The following is a 23,149-nucleotide window of genomic DNA, read 5'->3' on the forward strand; positions in this document are numbered from 1 at the left end:
ACACTATGGGCAAACCAGCCATTTTGCTAATGAATGTGAAGTTGGAGTTACGCAAAGACTAAATATCATTATTGAAGTAGATTTTCCTCATTTATCTGGCCACCAAAAAAAATAAAGGAATCGAAATGCCAGTAAGCCACCAGGACCCAGTGGACGTTCGAACTTGTGAAGCTATGCTGCAAAACACCTCTACAATTGATCGTCTTGTCGATGTCGGAAGTGACTCAGTATCGTTAAACCAACCGTGCAAGTGGAATCTGAAACGCTGATGGAGACTTGCCATTTGATTGACCTGCAAGATGACACAGATACCACTCTCAATATATCTGAAGAAACCAGTATGGCCCCTGTAAATGGGGCCTTAGAACATAATGGTGGGACAGACGTATTGAATACAAGCTGCAACATCTTACAACGAACTACTGAGACTGATGCAGTACCTCTTGTTGCAACCTACGGAACAGTATCCGGAGAGACCTTTAATTTTTCATCTGACAGTGATCCTGCTGAAGCTTACCCTAGTGACAACGATAAGAGATCTTGTGACGTCATGGAAGAAGCAAGGCATTTTGAAGATAATACTGACGAAGACAGAAGTAACACCGACACGGCGTATCCCAAGAGACAAGATTTATTGAGTTCTACTATCATCCCCTCCAGAGGTCAAGATGATATACAAAATCCAACAGGTGATTTATTGTTACCTCCCTTTAATAGTTCCAATTATTTTAAAGGTGCCAAAGACACGATGACAGAACGAGAAAGTTGTTGCTCGATAGAAAATGAAATAGGAGCAGGTCAAAAATGTAATAATGATAATGAAACCATAGTGACTGATGAGTCGGACTGTAATTTAAGCATTGTAAAAAACACACAGGTAAACAAAAAGCGAAAGCAATGTAAAAATGCAACAAAAAATTGTAAGAAGAAAATCTCATAATGACTATATAACATTCATTAGGATATCCACCCTTAATATTAACGGTAGGCTATTAATGACTGACTGAAACAAGAGATGTTACATTCATGTAACACCTTCAACAAAACAGACATTCTTTTAGTTCAAGAACACAATTAAGGATATTAAAGATTTAGAGTTTTTGTCAGAAAGGTAAAATACCATTTTCAATCCAGCTATTTGTCTTAAGGGTGGAACCTGTATTCTTATCAAGAAGACTTTAGGTTTTTTAATAACGCATGTTGAAAGATGGTGAGGTGAATGGTGGTAAGATTTGCATTGTTAACGTTTATGCTCCCTCAGGTCGTGATCATAAAAAGGAACGGGAAGAGCTTTTTGACAAGGAATTGCCCTGCTACTTACGGTGATTGGAAATGTGTTTGAGTCCTAGAGACAATTCTAATAATAATGAATCAAACGTGTTAAAATCACTTCTCAGATTATTTAGGACCCTTAGATTTAATGATGTATGGTTTTTGCGCAACAGGGAACCCCAGAGTACTTACATTCGCACAAACTATGGTTCGCGCATTAATAGATTGTACTGTCAGACGCTCAAAGACGATGTAATTTCAAGTGAAATGCTACCTGTGTAATTTTCTGATCATTCTGCTGTCATTTGCAAAGTTAAGGTTAATCCAAACATTGGTATTGGGATTCATTTTGGAAGCTTAATACTAGTTTATTAAAAGACGAGGAAATTAACGAAAAGTTTAGGAGTTTTTGGACCTTTTTGAAAACACGTAAAAGGAATTTCTATCATATCAGTAATTGGTGGAATGATTTGGTGAAACCAGAAATAAAACAGTTCTTTGCTTGAGAAGGTAAAAGGATTAGCAGGCAGAAGAATGGATTCATCAATTATTTCGAAGCAAAACTAAGGAGAAAATATATGAAACTTAATGTGTCAGGAAATGCAGATTACACACACATTAGTATTCTCAAAGACAGAACAAACATTTTAAAATCTCAGATATTAGAAGGGGTCAAAATACGATCGAGAATTCAAAACAGGACTGCAGCAAAGAGCAGTAAATAGTAAAAAGGTCATGACAGAAGTAGTCGTAGAACGAAACATAATTCCGAATCTTGATGAAGGTACTGTTTTTACAAATAGCCAGGCCATTGAACATTATGCGTTTAGGTATTACCAAAAACTTTACTGGGAAAACATTTGTGATGTACTTATGCAAAACTTTTTTATCCAGTTTGTAGAAAAAGATTGACGGATTCTGGTAATGATATATTCCATAAAAATATATCTTTCAGAGAGATACGTGATGTTATTCGTTCCATTGCTAACAATAAATGCCTTGGTATAGGCGGAATCCCAGTAGAATTTTATAACGTATTTTGGGAAGATATTAAACATGAACTAAAATTGTTGCTTGAAAATATTATGGCAATGAAAACTCTCTCCAGGAGTCAGGGTACTGCACTGGTCACTCTCATATCGAAAGGTGCTGATGGGAGTGCTTTGGCTGATTGCAGACCAGTTTCATTATTGTTGTGCTGTGACTATAAGATACTGGCTAAGATAGTTGCGAAAAGAATGCCAACAGTTATTCTCAACCTTATCAGTCCTGAACAGTTTTATGTGCCCGGAAGATCCACAAATACATGTAATACTTTAATTAGAGATATTGTGTATTGTTGTGATGAGAAAAGAGTTCAAGGTGCTATTTTAAATCTCGATTGGTCGAAAGCATTTAACCGAGTTGATATTAACTTTGTACCTCAGATTTTTGAAAGACTAGGTTTTTGTGATGAGCTGATTTCCTGTATTAAGATATTATACAAGAATATTGGAAGATGCTGCACTGTCAATGGTTACATTGGTAGATATTTTAGTGCGCAGAGGGGAGTCCGACAAGGCTGCCCTCTTTCTATGCTACTTTATGCTGTTTTCCAGAAACCTGTGTACCTTGCTACAAAAAGAAATAGTTGTAATGAACACTGCCCTTACCAGATGATAGCAACCTTAAAGTTCTTGGGTTTGCCGATGATTCAAATATTTTCGTTGGGAGTGATAAGGGAATTTTGGAGATTAGCACGTTAGTATCCAAATTTGAAGCAGCCACAGGTTGTATGCCAAATGAAACTAAGGCGAAAATATTTGGATTAGGCCCATGGAGTGATAGGTCTGTTTGGCCTTTACCAATGCTTCGAGGATATACAGGTTGTTTTACAACTCTGGGAATTTTATTTTCTGATAATTATGAAATAATTATCGTGGACTAATATATTATGTAAAATTAAGAATACTTTGGCGAGCTTTCACAACAGAAGACTTACGTTACATCAAAAAGCTATTATTGTCAAGACCTTGATTTTTTTCAAAGACATGGTATATTTCCCATAATAACCCTTTGCCTGTCAGATATGCAAAGCTAATAAGTAAAAAAGTTTTCGTTTACATTTGGGAGAAAAAATGTGAATTTATCAAAGTGACACTTTAACAAAGTCAAAGATTGAAGGAGGGATAGAATTGGTAAGTCTTTTATGGAAAACACAAAGTATTCTATCTGTCTCTTTCTTAAGTTACACTTTGATGAGGAATACAATTTTATGTTAAAATATTATAATAATTCACATATGAAAGGCTTGTTTATTGAAGATTTAAGACAAAGAGACAATTCATGTATAATGGCACCTATGTATTCTGAGGTCTTAGTAATAGAAAATGTAAAACAGTCCAGAATTTTCCTTTTCTTAAATCGAAATCTATATATGTGAGCATATTGTCAGAAGTTCAGCCAAATGTTGAGAGTACAAACCCCTTTATAACTGGCCTTTGATTTGGGAAAACATCAATATGATATTTCTTTCTGCTGCTGATAGGGAAATAATATATATAAATATAATCTCGAAATCTTGCCCAGTAAGAAAAGATTAAGAGAAATGAAAATAACTCAAGACTCTCATTGCCAGTTTTGTGATGCTGAGGAATCAAATATTCACATGGTATATTTCTGCAAGAAAATTGCAAACATAATTGTCTGGTTGAAGGGAGTTTTGAAGCATTTTTGCAATTTTCTGAATTGTAATTTCATTAGAATTATGTATTTTGGTTTCCCAGAAGCATCGAAGAAACAAAGGAACACAGCAACTTTAATTTTGTCAAGCTATATTGTAAATATATCGTTATTTAAAGAAAATAACGTGCCTGAACGTTAGATTATAAATAAAATAAAAGCTTCCATTATACGCAACCAAAGAGATGTCAAAACCATTTTAAAAGATAAAACGTTTAGGGTTTTCACAAAGAATTTGTGTAATATTGTAATGTGTGTAGTTCGAGATTGGTTGTAATCTTTTGTAAATAATTTGTTGAATAAAAACTTAAAGAAAAAAAATTAACTGAATGCAAATATATTTACGGATAAAGAAAAGCCAAAAATTTTAAATCATGCTTTAAGCAATAACGAATAAAAATGAGCAAGATCAGAAATTAGATCAAAGTTAAGTGTTAATTCAAAATAAATCCTTAAATCTAGAAAACAAATTCCATCAGAGAATTCTCAAAAGTAATAAGTGTTTCCATAATACAAAGTAACACATTTAGTAAACCCTGAAGAAAAGAAGTCATTCACGGAGTTCTCAAGACAGCCGCTTAACCTTCATTAAACGACCTGCAAAGGACGTCAGGGACTACATTACATTTGTACTTCCAGCTCTGTGCTGAACACACAGCTTCAGTTCTTGTAATATTAAACTCCAGTGTAAGATGCGCTGATTTTTTTTTCTTAAATTTATTAATAAACACTACCAAGGGATTCAGAGCCGATGAAACACGGTTTTTCGGCAATACCTTTTTATCAAAGCATCGGATAAAGGTGAAAGTTGGCAAGTGTATATTTTATAACCCTACCTAATTTTTGCAAGTATTATTTAGTACCCAAGTTCAATAGTTCTGGTACTTATCAGAGTAAAAGTGTGTTTCCTATGCCAGAGCCATAAAATTGCAGGTAAGGGTTTTGAACACAATAGTGACGTTAACCTATGACGTCATGAGGCTCCACCCACATGAGGAAAACGTCTCTTCACTGTGGCTCTGCCCACTTGCTGATGACAAATTCACTAATTAATATTAGTACCCATCCTAGGTTTCAGCGACATCAATGATGGCGAGCATTCTCAACAACATTATTATTATTATTATTATTATTATTATTATTATTATTATTATTATTATTATTATTATTATTATTATTATTATTATTATTATTATTATGTGGAGGTTTCATCGCAACTTCCACAGCAGTTGTTGAGGACTAAATTGTTAGCTTGGAATTCTTCCATTTTCTTGATATTCGTATTGTTTCTACTTTACAAATAATTCAATGTATGTAGTTCAACCACATAATGAACCAGTCTATAGTTCGTTTGTTAGATCTGCATCTATATAGGGAGGGAATACAAAAAGACCATCCGTTTTGTTTTACCTCGGGTTTCGACACTATAGCCTTCTATTTGCAGCAAGTCAGAAGCGGTCACTAGAAATAGAATTCAAATGAAAAGCAATGATACTTCATTTCCCTCAATTGTTAGAGGTGTAAAGGTCAATGCCATTGTTTTATTTCAGTTAATGTAACCCATTGGTATTTTTCTTTGTTTTTTTTTATTTATTTATATCATACAGCATCTTAAACAGAGTTCGTATAGCCTACTCGCTGCAAATAAAAGGTAATGGTAGGAGTCAAGATTTTGAGAGCCAGCTATCATTTACCTACTTAATATCAATCAAGTGTGACACGATTTATATTGATATGCATGGAAAGGAAAACATATTAGAATCAGTTTGAATGAGGAGCATATTGTTATAATCACTGTGTTTTAATATATATATGTTTTAGATATACAAATAAAACGTCTAACACTATACATAATTTATTTACAATATGTCTTCATCGTCACTCTCGAGGAAGAGGTCGGGGTTGTCTAACAACAGCTGCCCACACTTCTGGGGTGGCCAAGTAACTATTACCCGCTATAGAAATAATTACCTATACTGTGACAAGCTGTAGCACAAATGCAGTCTTGCAACCACAGGGACAATTCCATATCCTGCTGGCCATTATCAAATTCGTTGAAGCCTAGACTGTAAGCCTATCCATTCATCGCCTACCTGGTGGATGGGTGGAGCCTCACGAAATAATATTACGTTTACGTAACGAATTGTTTTAGGATCCTTGTCTGTGGTTTTCTCGGTTCCGGCATCGGCGACTTCATTTTACTCTATAAATTTTAAGACTATGGAACTTAAGTACTAAATAATGCTTGCAAAAATTAGGTAGGGTTATAAAATGTACACTTGACAACTTTCACCTTTATCCGATGCTTTGGTAAAAAGTTGTTGCCGAAAAACCGTGTTTCATCGGCTCTAAATCCCTTAGTAGAGGGTTGTGGTCAGTCACTGTAGACCTTTATTGGGTTTACAGAAGCTGAAAACAAATTTTGAAGTGTAGAACAGCCTTGATTAAAAATAGGGCCTCTTTTTCAATTGTAGAATATTGTCTCTCAGCTGGAAAAGCTCCTTAAGAGAAGTAGGCGACAGGATGCAACGTTTCGTCTTGATCCTCGTGTAGAATGATGGCACCTAAACCTACTGTATGTCACTGGCATCAGTAATCAAACAAAAAGGGAGGGAAAAATCTGGTGAGCGTAATATAAGAAAACTTACCAAGGCTGACTTCAGTTTGTCAAAGGAACTCTGACACTCGCTGTTACACAAAAATTAGATATTTTTCTTTAACAATTAAGTTAAAGGACCAGTGAGATCAGAAATTTTTTTTAATAAACCTTCAGCAGTAACCCACCATAACTATAAAACTTCTAATATGGCTCTTTTTCTGAGGTGCTGGAAAGGCTGAAATCGCTTCAACATTAGCACATTAAGGAGCGATTTTACCAAAGCCAGTCTCATGTCTGAGCAAAATCACTCTTACATAAATTAACAACCAAACCAGCCTTCCTCAGTACCTCAGATAATACCTTGATTCTTTTAACATGCGTTTCCCAGCCATCACTATAAACTACCAGATCATCTATATACACTAAACACTTCCAAGTTCCAAGTTATAAAATTCATCAGCCTTTAAAAAGTGGCGGCAGCATTCTTCATGATCAAAGGCATAACCTTACATTCATATAACCCGCCACCAGTAACAAAGGGTGAAAGACCGGCCAGCCAGTAACCTTTTAGTAATTCAAATTTACTTAAATAGTGGGCCGCTCCAACTCGGTCAATGCAATCTTCCATATGAGGCAAGGGAAAGGGATCAGTTTTTTTTGGTAACAGCGTTGACTTTACAATAGTTAAAGCAGAGCCTATGTTGACCACCTTCTTTCTTGACCAAAACCACAGGTGAGCTCCAATGGCTACAGCTTGGCTCAATGAGGTCATGGTCAAGCATGTACTTCACCTCTCCTTTGACTATCTCTCTTTTGAGGGAATCCAGCCTATACGGGCAGTGTTTGATAGGCTGCGCCTCCCCAACACCAACGTCATGTTCTAGGACACTTTTCCTACCTGGTCCGTCCTAAAAGAGATCTTAATAAGTTTAATTAAAGATGAAGCCTTATCGGCATCCAAATGCTGAAACTTAATGTCTAGATGATTAAAAATGTCTGAATTATTACTTAACCCATTAGGACTTACAGATTGCTTGTCACCTAAACAGGGCTTATTCTCTACAACTACGACGTTTAACTACATCTAAAACATTAACTACAACTACATCCATATTCTCGTCTCTACTAATAAATGGTTTAATCATAATAACTTAACAAATCCTGGTTTTCCATCTCTTTTCTGGAGTCTCAGTTAAGTAATTAACATCATTAATCTTTTCTTAACACCTTCCACGGACCTGAAAATTGTGCTTTCAGTGGATTTCCAGGCATGGGAAGCAAAACCAACATTGTCACCGATATTAAATTGCCTTTTACAAGTGCCCACATCATGCTTGCTCTTTGTAATAGACTGAGCTTCTGCGAGGTGCTCCTGAGCAAAAGACCTTGATCTTTGTCATTTTTCCTGTAAATCAAAAATAAAGTCTAAAATATTAACATCAGGAGTATCACCTTCCCAATGTTCTCTTACCACATCCAGAGGTCCTCTTACACAACACTCAAAAATTAATTGAAAAGGAGAGAATCCTACAGACTCATTACGGATAGAACAGATTGCAAATAGCACGAAAGGCAGCTCCTTATCCCAGTCATTACCCATTTCAAAACAAAATTTCTTCAGCACCGCCTTTAAGAGAGCCTGATGGATCCTCTCTGCCTTGCCTTTACTCCGGGTTGGTTGTAAAGAGAAGACGTTACGTGGTTGATTCCCAGTTCGGTCATTTTCCTTTTAGAAGATTTGCTCATGGAGTTTGTCCCGCAATCACTTTGAGCAACTTTCGGTAAACCAAACCTTGTGAAAAAGCCAACCAGACCTTCAAAAATTGTCTCTGCCCGAATACTATGTAGTGGAAGAGCCTCCAGGAAGCGTGAAATTCTATCAGTAATAGATAAAACATATTCAGTACCAACGTGCGTCTGCGGTAAAGGACCAACTACATCAGTAACCGTGCGGGTAAATAAAAACTATAAACTAATATAATAAACCCTTATAAGAGAAGCCAAAAAAAAGAGCACTAAACCAGTTTCTTGAGACCTGTGTAAAAAGAGCAATATATATATATATATATATATATATATATATATATATATATATATATATATATATATATGTATATATATATATATATATATATATATATATATATATATATATATATATTTATATATATATATATATATATATATATATATATATATATATATATATATATATATATATATATAGAGAGAGAGAGAGAGAGAGAGAGAGAGAGAGAGAGAGAGAGAGAGAGAGAGAGAGAGATAGAGATATATATATATATATATATAGAGCTGTGTAAAAGAAACACATATATATATATATATATATATATATATATATATATATATATATATATATATATATATATATATATATATATATATATATATATATATATATATATATTAATAACTGCTCAAATTATTTCACGATTTTTAACGTAAAGTGAAATTTGCTTTCTTTTACACAGGTCTCAAGAAACTGGTTTAGGGTTTTTTTTTTTTTTGGCTTCCCTTATAAGGGTTTGCTATATAAGTTTATAGTTTTTATTTACCCGCTTGGTTACTGATATAGTTGGTCCTTTACCGCGGACGCGCATTGGTAATGAATATATTTTATCTATTACTGATAGAATTTCACACTTCCCGGAGGCTCTTCCACTACATAGTATTCGGGCAGAGACAATTTTTAAAGGTCTGGTTGGCTTTTTTACAAGGTTTGGTTTACTGAAAGTTGCTCAAAGTGATTGCGGGACAAACTCTATGAGTAAATGTTCTAAAAGAAAAATGACCGAACTGTGAATCAACCACGTAACGTCTTCTCTTTACAACTAACCCGGAGAGTAAAGGTGAGGCAGAGAGGTTCCAGCCATGGCCTTGGCAACGGAATGCTATAGAATGGTTGACAGTAATACAAAAATTGAGAAGAATGAAAAGACAGGGAATAGTAACCTTGATTTTCCCTTTATCAAGTTACTATAAAACGATTAACTACATTTACTTAATAAATGACAACAATAGTTCACAAAAGAGTTATACAGTTGGCACATGTGTTAATACAATATATGAAACGAAATCATAAATATTCGGCGGTGCCGTAGAGAGGTAAAAATCCCTTGTCTTATCACACGTGGAGCGCAGACGGGTGACTGTGTACGAGCTGAGATGGGCTTACGTCACACTTGATAAAAACATCCCTCTGAAAGAGAGAGGTGACGAATTAACTAAAGGAATAGCATGCATTAAAGCACTAACAATTATCATGGGTCTGTCCTAGCTCACGGCAATATCACAGCACAGCCAGTCGAAAGACACCTTGGTATCACTTTCCCTCAGCTGAAATTAACTAAACATGCCAATGGTGGGAGGCTTTGGCATCAAAAAAGGTGTGGGGTCCAAGGTGGGATATATAGTGACAAAAGAAGAGAGAGATGCACGTGGGAGACCACGGGGGAATTTGGGAAGGTTTCTTGATAAAAAGTAAGGAAAATAGGCTATAATAGTCAAAGGGAAATGGGCCGCCGAATTCCCATGTACTTACCTTGGATATCCAAAATGATCACTCTTTTATGAATTGGGGTCCCAGAATTGGTGTCACGTGGCACGAGGCAAATGGCAGCCTCTGTGAGGCAGAGCGGGAGTATGCTCCCTCTCGAAACGGCTCCTAGTAGCAGAATGACCAGTCTCCCTGGGCCATGCTTCTCTGGACTAGGTGGGGGTCGCCTCAGGGCAATTTTCACAAGATGGCGACGGCTGCACCCATAAGCCTAAAAGCACAGAGATGTGGCAGCAAAGAGAGTCGGTAAAAGAAAAGGAGGAGCTATTGAGAGAGAGAGGAATGCTGGATTGGAGGCCATTGCACTCCCATGACACTGGTCGGCCATCCCACGTGAATTCCGTCACTAGGTTAAGCCCAGTGCCCTTAAGAATATATATATATATATATATATATATATATATATATATATATATATATATATATATATATATATATATATATATAGTATATATATATATATATATATATATATATATATATATATATATATATATATATATATATATATATATATATATATATATATATATATATATATATATATATATATATATATATATATATATATATATATATATACATATATGTATATATGTATATATATATATATATATATATATATATATATATATATATATATATATATATATATATATATATATATATATATATATATATATGTGTGTGTGTGTGTGTGTGTGTGTGTGTATATATATAATTTGCACAGCGGTTTTATTACAACAAAATTTGATAGTTAAATTTCTCAGGGCATTCATTGATTGATTCACTGAAATTCACTGATAAAGCCACAAAGGGGATGAAAAACTTGAAGTTTTTTATCATGGTGGCAGTGAACCGGATTTGAAGCTAGATTCCTATGAACTTTAGGGAACGAAGATCACCGTATGTGAAGATTCGTCCATTAGTTTTAATGACTACTTAACCTTATTTCAAAAGTGGAATGCAGCCATTTTGGCCAAGATATTCGCAATGCGAGTGTCTGATTGATTAATTTATCAGTTTATTGTTCTACATGGTTTTTTATTTGCCTAAAGCATAATAAAAAAGTGAAAATGTGCTTTCTCTCCATGTTCATTGGCCATCGGCAAATTGCATTTGAGTCATCTTGTCCAACAAAAGCATATTTACGTGTTGTAACATGTGATTTGATGTGATTATCTGTAATGACAGGTCGATTCAGCTTTCGGCTGGTGGTGTGCACTCATCTCTGCAGGGAACAAATATTCCTGGACCAGATCAAATCTAGAGTGTTCATTAGCCAGTTGTGGCTGAGCAGTGTTGCCGTTCTACCCTCGGTAAGATTGTCAGCATAATTTTCCTTCGACTGCTATCTGAAGAGGTGCTTAGTTAACTGGGTCAGGCGAAGCCGGACTTTTGCCAGCACTAGCCTCAGTCCAAAAGCGGCCTATAGGTGTGATGACCTTTCATAGGCATAATTTGGAGCTGAGCACTTATGTGTGTATCCATGTAAATGAGTACATGATTGTAAGATCGATACTTTTTGTATAATGAAATTTTATTTGAAGTTTAAAGTTGGATGGGATAGAATAGAGCCAGTTGATAAGGTGGGTGAGAGGAAAAAAAATTAAGGAAAGTAGATGTGGTAAACTGACATGCTTTTTTGGAGGGGGACCAAGTGAAACCTATTTCGTTTCTCAAGCAAGTGAGCAGCATCTGATCCTTTTAAATGACAGTGTAGGTTTTAGTAAACTGACGCAGAAAAATGCACTATATATCATTTGAATCATATCTTTTTAGGGGAGCTTCATTGGTGGTTGAATATAATGATACTGTAGGCAAATAAAATTTTTCTATGCATACAACGGTGGGAGGAGTTTGGAGAAACATTTTCGACGTGTTTCGATTCCAAGTTAAGTTTGATGTTATATTCAAGATTTGGAAGGAAAAACTTGCCCTGCAAACTCATTTAAAAGTTAAAAGTAATTTTAACATTAGGATGAGTCAAATAAGAAAAAGGATGATACCAGGAATGTTTGTGTTGGTAAGTCGATTACTGAGAGATATGTGTAAGCATTTTATGAGACAAATGTGGACTCTGATAAAGACCAAGACTTGGTTGTTCCCAGTGTTGGAAATCAACAGAATTAAAAGAACTCTAAGTAGCTCTCTATAGTCTGTAATGCCAAAGAACTTGACTATGAATAAAATGGAGTTCATATCCCGTATAGTTAAGCATCCGTAGCGAATAACGAAGTTGAGAAATCATGTTACTGGATGTTGGTTAAAAATTAGGGTCGACGAAGCGTAGATAACTTCGGTTACGTGTAAATTTTGATACATCATGTGGAATGAGATCAAAGGAAACTGACCAACTTATTTCTTTGTCTTCCAGGTCTTGACAACTCGGGTTCCAGACTTCCTGCCATTGGTGGATCTCAGAGTGAGATGTCAGATCACAGCCAAGAAATTAACCACTATAGGAAATTTGTAAGTGGTTATTGTCATTATTATTATCACTATCATACTTACCCTCTTCCTCCTCAGTAACTTGTAGATACTTTTGTTGGCGAAGAGGCAAGTCTCTCTCTCTCTCTCTCTCTCTCTCTCTCTCTCTCTCTCTCTCTCTCTCTCTCTCTCTCTCTCTCTCTCTCTCTCTCTCTCTGAGCTTAGAACTCCTTGTTTAATTTTCCGGCAGATAATGCCACGAATTCACTTATCCCACGAGTCAGTTCTGAAATTAACTGTATCATAACTGTGACTATAGTTAATTTATTCTGAAAATATTCTCTAGTCTATTGCTGATTCTGAATGTGTCCTACAATCAATGATTCTCCACCTAGAAATATAAATAGTTTTCATTTATCAATCAGTAATTCTTGGAATGTTCTTTTGCTTAGGATGAACCGTAAATCTATGAGATCTACAACGAAAGATGTCTACAGTCAAAAGTACTTGTGAACTTGTTATGAAAACGTAAGGGTATTGCTGTGAGCAGCTAGTTAGCTTGAATGACTCTCGCTGAAATAAATTCAGAAACAATGAAAATCAAAAACTTGGAGATCTCAGTTTCATAGATTGCATATCGAGGAGGTGTAGGCTTTACGTAACTGAGACATAATATTGTTGATTTCTTAGTTAGGTAGATTAAAGGCTAAGAATTTGTCCAGAGGACGTCCTGTTTTGGTTTTGCTTAGAGAAAGATTTACATTTCATTCCATTTCATATTTTGGAGTGTTTTGCCCAAGAATGGTCGCCATGTATACCGTCCTCTTGTCTTTTAGTAAATTCTGAGACTAACAGTTGCAAAATATTTTGAAAATATTATCTCTCTCTCTCTCTCTCTCTCTCTCTCTCTCTCTCTCTCTCTCTCTCTCTCTCTCTCCTGAGGTAGTATGGAATGATTGAAATCGGTTCTAGTAATGCCTGCCTACTCTCTTCCTCTTACGTGCATGGCTCATTGCTGTACTCTGATTGCGCTAATGGAAAGTTTCAGTTTGTGATTTTGTTGCATGAATTTGTTTGTAATTACGATGAATGGATAAGACCAGTTCAACAATCTAAGAAAGATATCAAATGTTTAAATGTAAATAATCACGATGTCAGTTTGTGAGTGGCTGTCCTCTTCTTGTCGCATGGGCTGCGAAGGATGCGACAAGGATCCGAATAAAATCTTGTAAATATGTGATCTCACTGAGGATGATTTTCTTTCGTAGATATGTGGGTCGTGTCTTGTTGAGCTATTAGACTGATTTACCACTTTGTTTCCTGGTAACTCCTACTTTAACCTAGTGTGGTCCTTGTTAAGATATTAGTCTGAACATATGATTCTCAGTTTTATCACTTAAATAATTTGTTTGATTTTAAATTTACCGCCTGGCATCAGCGAACGAGATGTTAGATCGTCGCATCACAGAATATAAACAAACTCGGCCAGAGCTGGCTAGACACTGTAGACTGGAGTTAGCATAAATCGATGGTGCGTTTTTATTACTCCCACTCACGAAGAACGTTAAGGTAGAAAGAATGTAGAAGTCTAATTATCGAAGAATATCACACTAACACATAACCTCTTTAAAAGTCCTTTATATCAAAGAATCCTTGAATAACGAACACTACCTACCATCATTTTCCTTTTATTAACTAAAAAACTGTGAAAAAAATTCCTCACCATGTTAGTCCACTGTTTTTATGCGATACGTTTTCTCCTTCCTCATTAGCCTAGGGATGTAGTAACAATAACCATTTACATAACAAGATCACTTAGCAAAGAGAGTACATCTTTTGACCACTCATCAGCCGCCACGCCTCAATGATTAGCATCACACCCGTTTTCTATCACGAGGACTGGAGTGAAATAGCTTTTGCGTTTTCTTTCACAAGTACTAATATACTCCCATTTTCTTTTAATACTCCCGATAAATAGTCATTGTCACATCGGTACTTAACTGGTAAAGAGAGAACTAACGTCTTTTCCTTTAGAATTCTGCAGCGTCATCACCAGGTGTAAAGTTCATCAGCTGCAACTCAAGGACCCTTTTCACATATTACGCCATTAAAATTTTACCTGAACCCCAAAATCAAGTGCATTAATCTTCTTCTATGTTTTTGCAGCAAAACTGTAGGGCAGTGGTTCCCAACCTGGGGGAAATTTCCCCTGAAATTTGAAAAGGGGGAAATAATTACACTACCTACTAACCTTCTCACTAATTCAATTTTGAAGTAGAATAATAAACAAAAGTCCTTTTATTTTGCTCCTAGCCGCTCTCTATGGCTATGCGGGTAACTAACGGCTCTCTATCTAACTATTTGTTTATCAGTATATTTGTCTATAATGGAAAAATAAATTAGTAAGTCGTCACAGTGTGTTTTAACTACTCTTTTAATACACATGAAGGGGAAATCTGGAGGGTTGCACTGGGTGCAGGGGAAATGACAGGAAAAAGGTTGGGAACCACTGCTGTAGGGTATGGAATTGTGAAACGTATGGCCCAAGCCAAGTGTAAGCTTATACTAAATGGTGGAAATGTGACGGCTTTAATCACTGGCATCCTGTAGATATGGTAGAGACCCCAGCCTCAATAGCTAACTCTGAAGACCAAGGCTCCTTGGCCTCAATGGGAGTGCTATTTCTACCTCTAAAGACCAGTTAGCACGAAGGCTCCTTGGGATAATAGAGTATATAAATTATCCCAAGACGTTGGCACTTCTTGCGGTACCAAGGTCGAAGTCAAGACAGTCATTATTATTATTTTTTTTTTCTTTTGATCTATCACAGTCATCCTATTCGACTGGGTGGTGTTTATAGTGTGGGGTTCCAGGTTGTATCCTGCCTCCTTAGGAGTCCATCACTTTTCTCACTATGTGCGCTGTTTTTAGTAGCACACTTTTCTGCATGAGTCCTGGAGCTACTTCGGTATCTAGTTTTTCCAGATTCCTTTTCAGGGATCTTGGGATCATGCCTAGTGTTCCCATGATTATGGATACAATTTTCACTGGCATATTCCATGTCCTTCTTATTTCGATTTTCAGGTCTTGATACTTATCAATTTTTCTCTTTCTTTCTCATCAACTCTGGAGTCCGATGGTATTGCGACATCGATTAGTGATACTTTCTTCTTGATTTTGTCAATCAATGTCACGTCTTGTCTATTGGCACATATCACTATATCTGTTCTGATACCATAGTCCCAGATGATTTTTGCTTGATCATTTTCCATCACCACTCAGGTTGGTGTTCGTACCACTTATTACTGCAAGCTAGCTGGTGTTTCTTGCACAGACTCCAGTGGAAGGCTTTTGCTACTAAATCAAGCCTCTTTTTGTACTGGTTCTGTGCTATGTGGTTTATGGTCTCGTCTTTCCTATTGCACTTCCTGTATATGGGTGAGATGTTATTTCCATCTATTGTTCTTTGGACATATCTGGTTCTTAGGGCCTGATCTTGTGCCGCTGTTAGCATTCCTTCTGTTTCCTTCTTGTGTTCTCCTATCTGTAGCCATTGCCATGTTTCATCACTGGCCAGTTCTTTTGTCTGTCTCATGTACTGTCCATGCATTGGTTTGTTGTGCAATTCCTCTGTTCTGTTTTTCATTCTCCTGTCTCAGTATATTTCTGGGTCTTCGTCTACTTTTATCAGTCCTTCTTCCCATGCATTCCTTAGCCACTCATCTTCACAGGTTTTCAGATATTGCCCCAGTGCTCTGCTCTCGATGTTGACGCAGTCCTCTATGCTTAGTAGCCCTCTCCCTGCTTCCTTTCGTGTTATGTATAGTCTGTCTGTATTTGCTCTTGGGTGTAGTGCTTTGTGTATTGTCATGTGTTTTCTGGTTTTCTGGTCTATGCTGTAAAGTTCAGCCTTCGTCCACTCCACTACTCCCGCACTGTATCTAATTACTGGCACTGCCCATGTGTATATGGCTTTCGTCATGTTTCCGCCATTGAGTTTTGACTTGAGTACAGTAGTGCCTTAAGTCTCTGCATATATTCTTTCATGATCGTGTCCTTCATCTCTTGGTGTTTTATATCCTCTCCTTCCATTATTCCCAGGTATTTGTATCCTGTCTCATCTATGTGTTTGATGCCATTCCCGTCTGGAAGCTTTGTCCCTTCAGTCCTTGTTACTTTGCCTTTTTGTATGTTGACCAAGGCACATTTTTCTATTCCAAACTCCATCCTGATGTCCCCAGATACAATCCTTACAGCCTGGATTAGAGTGTCTATTTCCTTGATTATTATTATTATTATTATTATTATTATTATTATTATTATTATTATTATTATTATTATTATTATTATTATTATTATTATCACTTTTCAACTGAGAAAATTAAAATTGGCAAGATAAATATGAGTTACAAAATTTGATACTCCTAATGAACTTGTTCTTTAGATAATAATCGACCTTCTTGTGCAATTAGACATTATTAGACTAAGGTAGCACCGAAGTTAACCCTTAAGGAATGGATTTGGCCTCAGTGTGAAGTAAAACAGGTTTGGGGAGGTGGACGGATTGAGCTTCAGTGTGAAACAGAATTATGCACCACTGTTATGGTAATAATGATTCGAAACAGGTGCCAATACTTCTATATGCTGTAAATTCACTAATGGCAACTTTTCTACAGACGTGAGAATTAGGCCAGTATCAGTAATGCTTGTGACTTCAAGGAGGAAAGTACTGCATCTCTCTCTCACATGAGCCTTTTTGTAAATTTGCTTGTAAATATACGAAGGGGTTGTTGTTGTTTTTTGTTTTTGTCTTTTACAATAGTATGTCGGTTGTAAATGTAATTTTACAAAGAAAATTGCAAAGAAATATGAGAAAAAGCATGTAAAAGTAAAAAAAAAGTTACTGAATCTTCCTTCTCGTAAATTTACGTGAATATTTTTCAACAAATATGCAAAAAATTTGTTACTGCTTTTATTTCTTATCTGTTTTGATATTGTGTGAGCAGTAATAGTAATTTTACAAAAGGTAGGGAAAATTTTTAAGAATTTCCCTATTTATACAGTGTAAATGTACGTGTCACTCTCTTTCCATTGATGTGATTTTTTTTTTTTGCCGACCTCAAAGTTTCCCCGGTCTGGGGTGCTGCACATTGATAAATTATGCCGTCCCTTAAGGGTTAAACTAGTAAACAATACAGACAGAGCTGGCGATGCTGCTCAGGAGACCGATGTCGTAGATTTAGTAGGTTAGTGATAATATATTTCTTCCTAAATAGTCCTGAATTTCTGATAGGTCTGTGTTTGATGCCCAGAGGATCACTGAGGAGCCTGAAGTAGGTGCTTCGTAGGAGCACTGAAATACTCGGATATTGTATTCCCAAACTTCTTTAGAGTCTTGATTTTTATTATTAATTATCTTCTGGGGACTACAGTATGCATTGTCACTTAGAACAGCGGAATCATCTGCTCGTGAATGGGATTGGGCACGAGAGGGTTGAAAGTAACTACTGACAAAGGGATGGAAAGACTAAAGAGAAGAATTTTCTCCTGGAGTTTGGCCAACATCGTTTAAGAGCATTGGGAAACTAACAATTAATATACCAGAAGATAAAGACATAAGAAAGAAACTCGAATGACAGGGCTTCATCCAAACTTTGCCAAAAGGAAATGAGATGGTCTGTGAACATTTCCATAAAAAACTATTTAACTGGTAGTAATTTAATATCTGGTGTCACATTGTGTAGCCTTAGACCAAGATCCGTGCAGACAGGTCAGACGGCCATATGTTTAGCATCTAGCTTACTGGGTTGTGACGTCAGCTGTTCCAGTCCCCTCCTCCTCAGGCCCACCACCAGTCGCTTATCACTCATGATCGGGGGCAAGTGTAGGCCCTACTGTACTTATTTCTGTGATGCGGATACGCCAAGCAATTGCCCCGTCTATGGCTGCATTAACACTAGGAAACACAATAGGATCTAGTAAACAATATTTCTGATCTCCAAAGGAAAGGCTTCTATTTGGGCAGCTATGTCGCAGGGCTGACGTCATCAGTGGAGAGTAATGTGTAAGGAAGGTGCTGAGTGACATACTGGCTGAGTGTTGTCTAGTTTATTGCTGGTTCCTTACTGAATGAATGTACAGAATCTTCGAAGTTGTTATTGGCTGGTGCGAGCCGCAGTGTAGTTTCTACACACTGACAAGGCAAAACAGAGATTATGTTTCGGACATCTGTGCTTGTCAACAGACAAAAGATGGCGATTGTGAGAGACATAATAAACGTGCAATGATAAAACATATATCAATGGAAAGGCCATGAAATTCCACATATGGACATTTGCATGAGATTCGAGACAGATTAATGAATACAATACAGTAGCATAATATATGTGAAATGACGGGACGTTTGGTGTCTTCACAAACAGAAACATACATACAGTTTGATACAGAAGGTTCGGTGGAACATTATGAATACATGATCAGAATGCTTGCATGGCAATGCAAGTAGTGGCAACTGTACATGAATCGAGACCACGTTGGTTAGAGAGAAATAGACAGGAATATTGTATGGCAGAAGTTGTGTTCCTTCGAGCGATTGCCGCTGACGCACGGGAGGGAGAGAGAGAGAGAGCGGGATGCTTGTTGTCCTGTTTTGTCTGATGGGTGACTCACACACACGTGTGCCCGTAGGACCGCCATGAGGTCCCTTACAAATGCAGTGAATGTTCGGTTTTACGAATTATGACTAGAGATGATCTGACGACTCGTCTCCTTGGGATTGAACTGCCATAATCACACTGACCATCAGAAGATGATGCAGTTCCATTTCTATTTTTACCTCAAAATAATATAAAATGCATTGGTTTTAATGAAAAGAGCTGTCTCTATTGTACTGCATTTGTAGACAATGTGTTTTACTTAAGAATAAACGACCTTGGACCAAGCACTGTACATTAAATAATATTCTAGATTTATAAATCATTAATGTTGTAATTACTGTTTTTAGTTTATTAATACTTTCATCGTATAGGACTTGAATCATAACAGGAATTGAATTATATTAAGTATGCTTTAGCATGTAAGTAAAAAAGTGTAAAATGTTTTAGTACCATATGCCAAAGTGTATTAAACACCATGAATCTTTTACTGAATAATAATGTATAGCAACAAATCATTTAATCCCACCCATGACCACGAGCGTGATTTCCAGAGTTAAACCTAAGATTCCCGGATACATCACTTTCTCTCTCTCTCTCTCTCTCTCTCTCTCTCTCTCTCTCTCTCTCTCTCTCTCTCTCTCTCTCTCTCTCTCATCAGAATTCTGCTTTCACTTGAGGAGTAAAAGCCCTAAATGTTATGAATATCTAATAAATAAAAAGGAACTCCATTACCGTCTAAAACAATGTTGAATGAACGAGCTAAGAATTCCATTTGCGAACCCGGAATCTTAAGCTCTGCATTGTCACTCATAAAAGCACAGGCATGAAGCGGGTAATGTCGCTGAGCTAAGTAGCGAAAAAGCGTTGGCTAGCCGTCTGACCCGGCCGCATATTTCCCAAGTCTGGAAGAGTATAGGGATAGGGAAAATTAGGACCAGTCAAAGCGTGCGGAGCTGATCATGACGTCACAAGCCACGCCTTTTAGCTCCTCAGTCCCATATCCATTACCGCCAGTCATAATGCCGAAGAAAAACTTCCCAATGTTACAGTTTATGGTTTGTATGACTTATACATTTTATTCAGATATATCTAAACAAAATGCAACACTAATTTAACAACAATAAATTCTTCAGATGAGATACACAGTGAAATATATTATGCATTATTGGCTTCTTCTTGGTAATAATGGTCAGTGCCTATTAATTCCTGCTTGCAAAGTCGTTATTTACTGCATAGATAATATATTCATCGCGAGTTTTTAAATTATATACTTGAAAATGCATGTTTAATTCCATTTATAAAGAGTTGCGATAACTCATGGGATGAATCAAACAATATACAAGATGATAAAAATGATGGTGTAAAGTCGCCCCCCCCAAAGGGTTCTCTATGATGAACATCCCGTTTTCTGCAGTGCCTTCACATGCGACCTAAGGTCAGACAAACACAATCTTATTATCATTATTGTGAATTGTATATTTAATATTTGTTCATTTGACCTTGTACCACGAATATGTGACAGAGTATTTTTATGTCCAACCAGTTATAGTTAATCATCATGTTTTCTGTATGTACCTGTCCTGTTTTGTGTAGAGAAATAGTTTGACCTCAGGTCACCTGTAAATTTTTGTACCCGCGTTCTCTGCGTATACACAGACGTCCGCACGCTGCTTTATAAGCAGGTCGCTTCATCAATAAACCAGCAGTGCTTGTCTTTCCGCTCATTATTTCGCACCTCTCTCACAGTGGTTCCCGGAGCCATTAATGGACCCAAACAGCGACTTAGTCTTGTCCCTCTGGACCAACCCACTCCCCTAACGGACTAACTAAGGCGCTCTAACAAAGCTTTCGGGCGTTACTGACCCTTGTTGGCAAATCACCAACATTGTAAGCGGACCCACACAGCACACTCCCAAGCGTGTATTGACACGAGTGTTCCCTCACACTCCAAGTGAGAGCATGGAATGAGCATGGACACAAAAATCCCCAACCACATACAAATTACCGCGAACTTCTCGGAGGCAGACGTCTCCCTCGCGCAACCCCCTCCAGCACGCTCCTCCACGCTCGAAATTGTGAAGCCCCCTGCCTTTTCTCCCCTCCAAAAAATGGGGGAAGCGGCGGCCACCCTCATAGGCCGCCACGGCAGCAGCATCCGAAACACCCAGAGGCCCCACACCAGTAGGCTTCTACGTCCGCAACACTATCTCCGGCAGGATGATGCTGATCAACACTGGGGCCATGCAGTCAGTGTTCCCACCTTCCAGAGAGGACTGCAGACGTCCGCTGGACCTGGCTGCCTCCCTGACGGCCGCCAACGGGTCCCCCATCCTCTCTTATGGCACCCTGCTCCTGTCGTTCTCCATCCTTGGCCGGAGGTACAGGTGGAACTTTATCGTTGTGGACATTGGAAGCCTGCTCCTGGGTGTGGACTTCCTCGCCCACTTCGGACTGACAGTAGACATCGGCCGCAAGCGCCTGCTGGACACCGAGTCCTGCCAGTCCCTGCCCTTGTCGCCGGGCCCCAGGGAGCCCACAATCTGTTCCGTCGCTCCCCACCAGTACGGCTCCCTCCTGAAGGAATCCCCGGAAGTGTTCAAACCCGAGCTTCGTCAGGTGCCCGGGTCCCCTGCCAAACATGGGATATATCATCACATCAAGACAAGGGCCCCCCCAACGCAAGAGAAGTTCCGGAGGCTTCCCCCACAGCACCTTCAGGAGGCCAAGAAGGCCTTTGCTGAGATGGAACGGATGGGCATATGCAAGAAGGCTCCCAGCCCATGGGCCTCCCCCCTTCACATGGTACAGAAAGCGGACGGCACCTGGAGACCATGCAGCAACGACAGGCAGCTCAACCTCGCTACAGAACCCGACCACTACCCTCTTCCAAACATGCAGGACCTAACGGCCTCCTTCCACGGGGCCAAAATATTCTCAAAATTAGATCTCTTGAAATCATATTTTCAGGTACCAGTAGCTCCAGAGGACATCCCCAAAACCGCCATCATGACACCTTTTGGGTCCTACGTCTTCGCCTTCTCCACCTTCGGCCTGAGGAACGCAGGGGCGACCTTCCAGAGACTGATGGACAGCATCCTGGGGGACCTGAACTTCTGTGTCTGCTACGTCGATGATATCCTAATTTTTTCCATATCCCACAAGGAACACCTACGGCACAACCAGAAGGTCCTGCAGCACCTGCAGGAGAATGGCTTCATCGTCAGGTTCAACAAGTGCACCTTCGGCGTCGATAAGGTGGAATTCCTAGGCCACGAGATATCCCCAGGAGGCGTCCACCCAGTTTCATCGAAAGTCGAGGCCGTCGTCAGGTTCCCCACCCCAACCCCCATTAGGGCTGTACAAGAATGCCTCGGAATGGTCAAATACTACAGGAGATTCATCCCGGGGATCGTACACACCATGGCCCCCCGTTGACGGAGATCCTCAAGGGCCGTCCGAAGACCTCAGAGTGGGGCTCCGACCAGCAAAGGGCCTCCTCCCTGATGAAGGCTGCCCTCGCTAAGGCAACAGCTTTGGCTCACCAGGACCCCAGCGCTCCCCTCCAGCTAACAATGGACGCCAGCAACGTCGCCTGCGGGGCCGTCCTGGAACAAGTCGCCAACGGAGCCCCTCAGCCCATCGCCTTTTTTAGCAGAAAACTCAGTCCCACTGAGTCCCGCTACAGCACCTTCAACAGGGAACTCTTCACGGTGTACCAGGTGGTATGCCACTAAAAGTTCCTCCTGGAGGGTACGCCCTTCACAGTTTGGACAGACCACTAGCCGCTGGTCCACGCCTTCACGAAGCTGGGGGATGCATGGTCCTCCAGGCAGCAGCGGCACCTCGTGGCCATCGTGGAGTTCACCTGCACCATCAAGTACCTCCCCGGCAAGA

At 38.5% G+C, this 23,149-nt stretch overlaps 1 protein-coding gene across 1 annotated transcript in view; it reads left to right on the plus strand.

The window, feature by feature from the left end:
* The window catches only part of LOC136833487 (uncharacterized), a 269,844-nt gene that overhangs the window by 193,121 nt on the left and 53,574 nt on the right, over nucleotides 1-23,149 (plus strand). Inside the window, exon 2 of the mRNA XM_067095701.1 lies at nucleotides 12,547-12,641. Coding sequence (XP_066951802.1) covers nucleotides 12,547-12,641 — 95 coding nt within the window. The remainder of the gene's footprint in view (nucleotides 1-12,546; nucleotides 12,642-23,149) is intronic.

Source organism: Macrobrachium rosenbergii, chromosome 51 (assembly GCF_040412425.1).
Source record: "Macrobrachium rosenbergii isolate ZJJX-2024 chromosome 51, ASM4041242v1, whole genome shotgun sequence".
In the NCBI taxonomy this organism is placed as follows: domain Eukaryota; kingdom Metazoa; phylum Arthropoda; class Malacostraca; order Decapoda; family Palaemonidae; genus Macrobrachium; species Macrobrachium rosenbergii.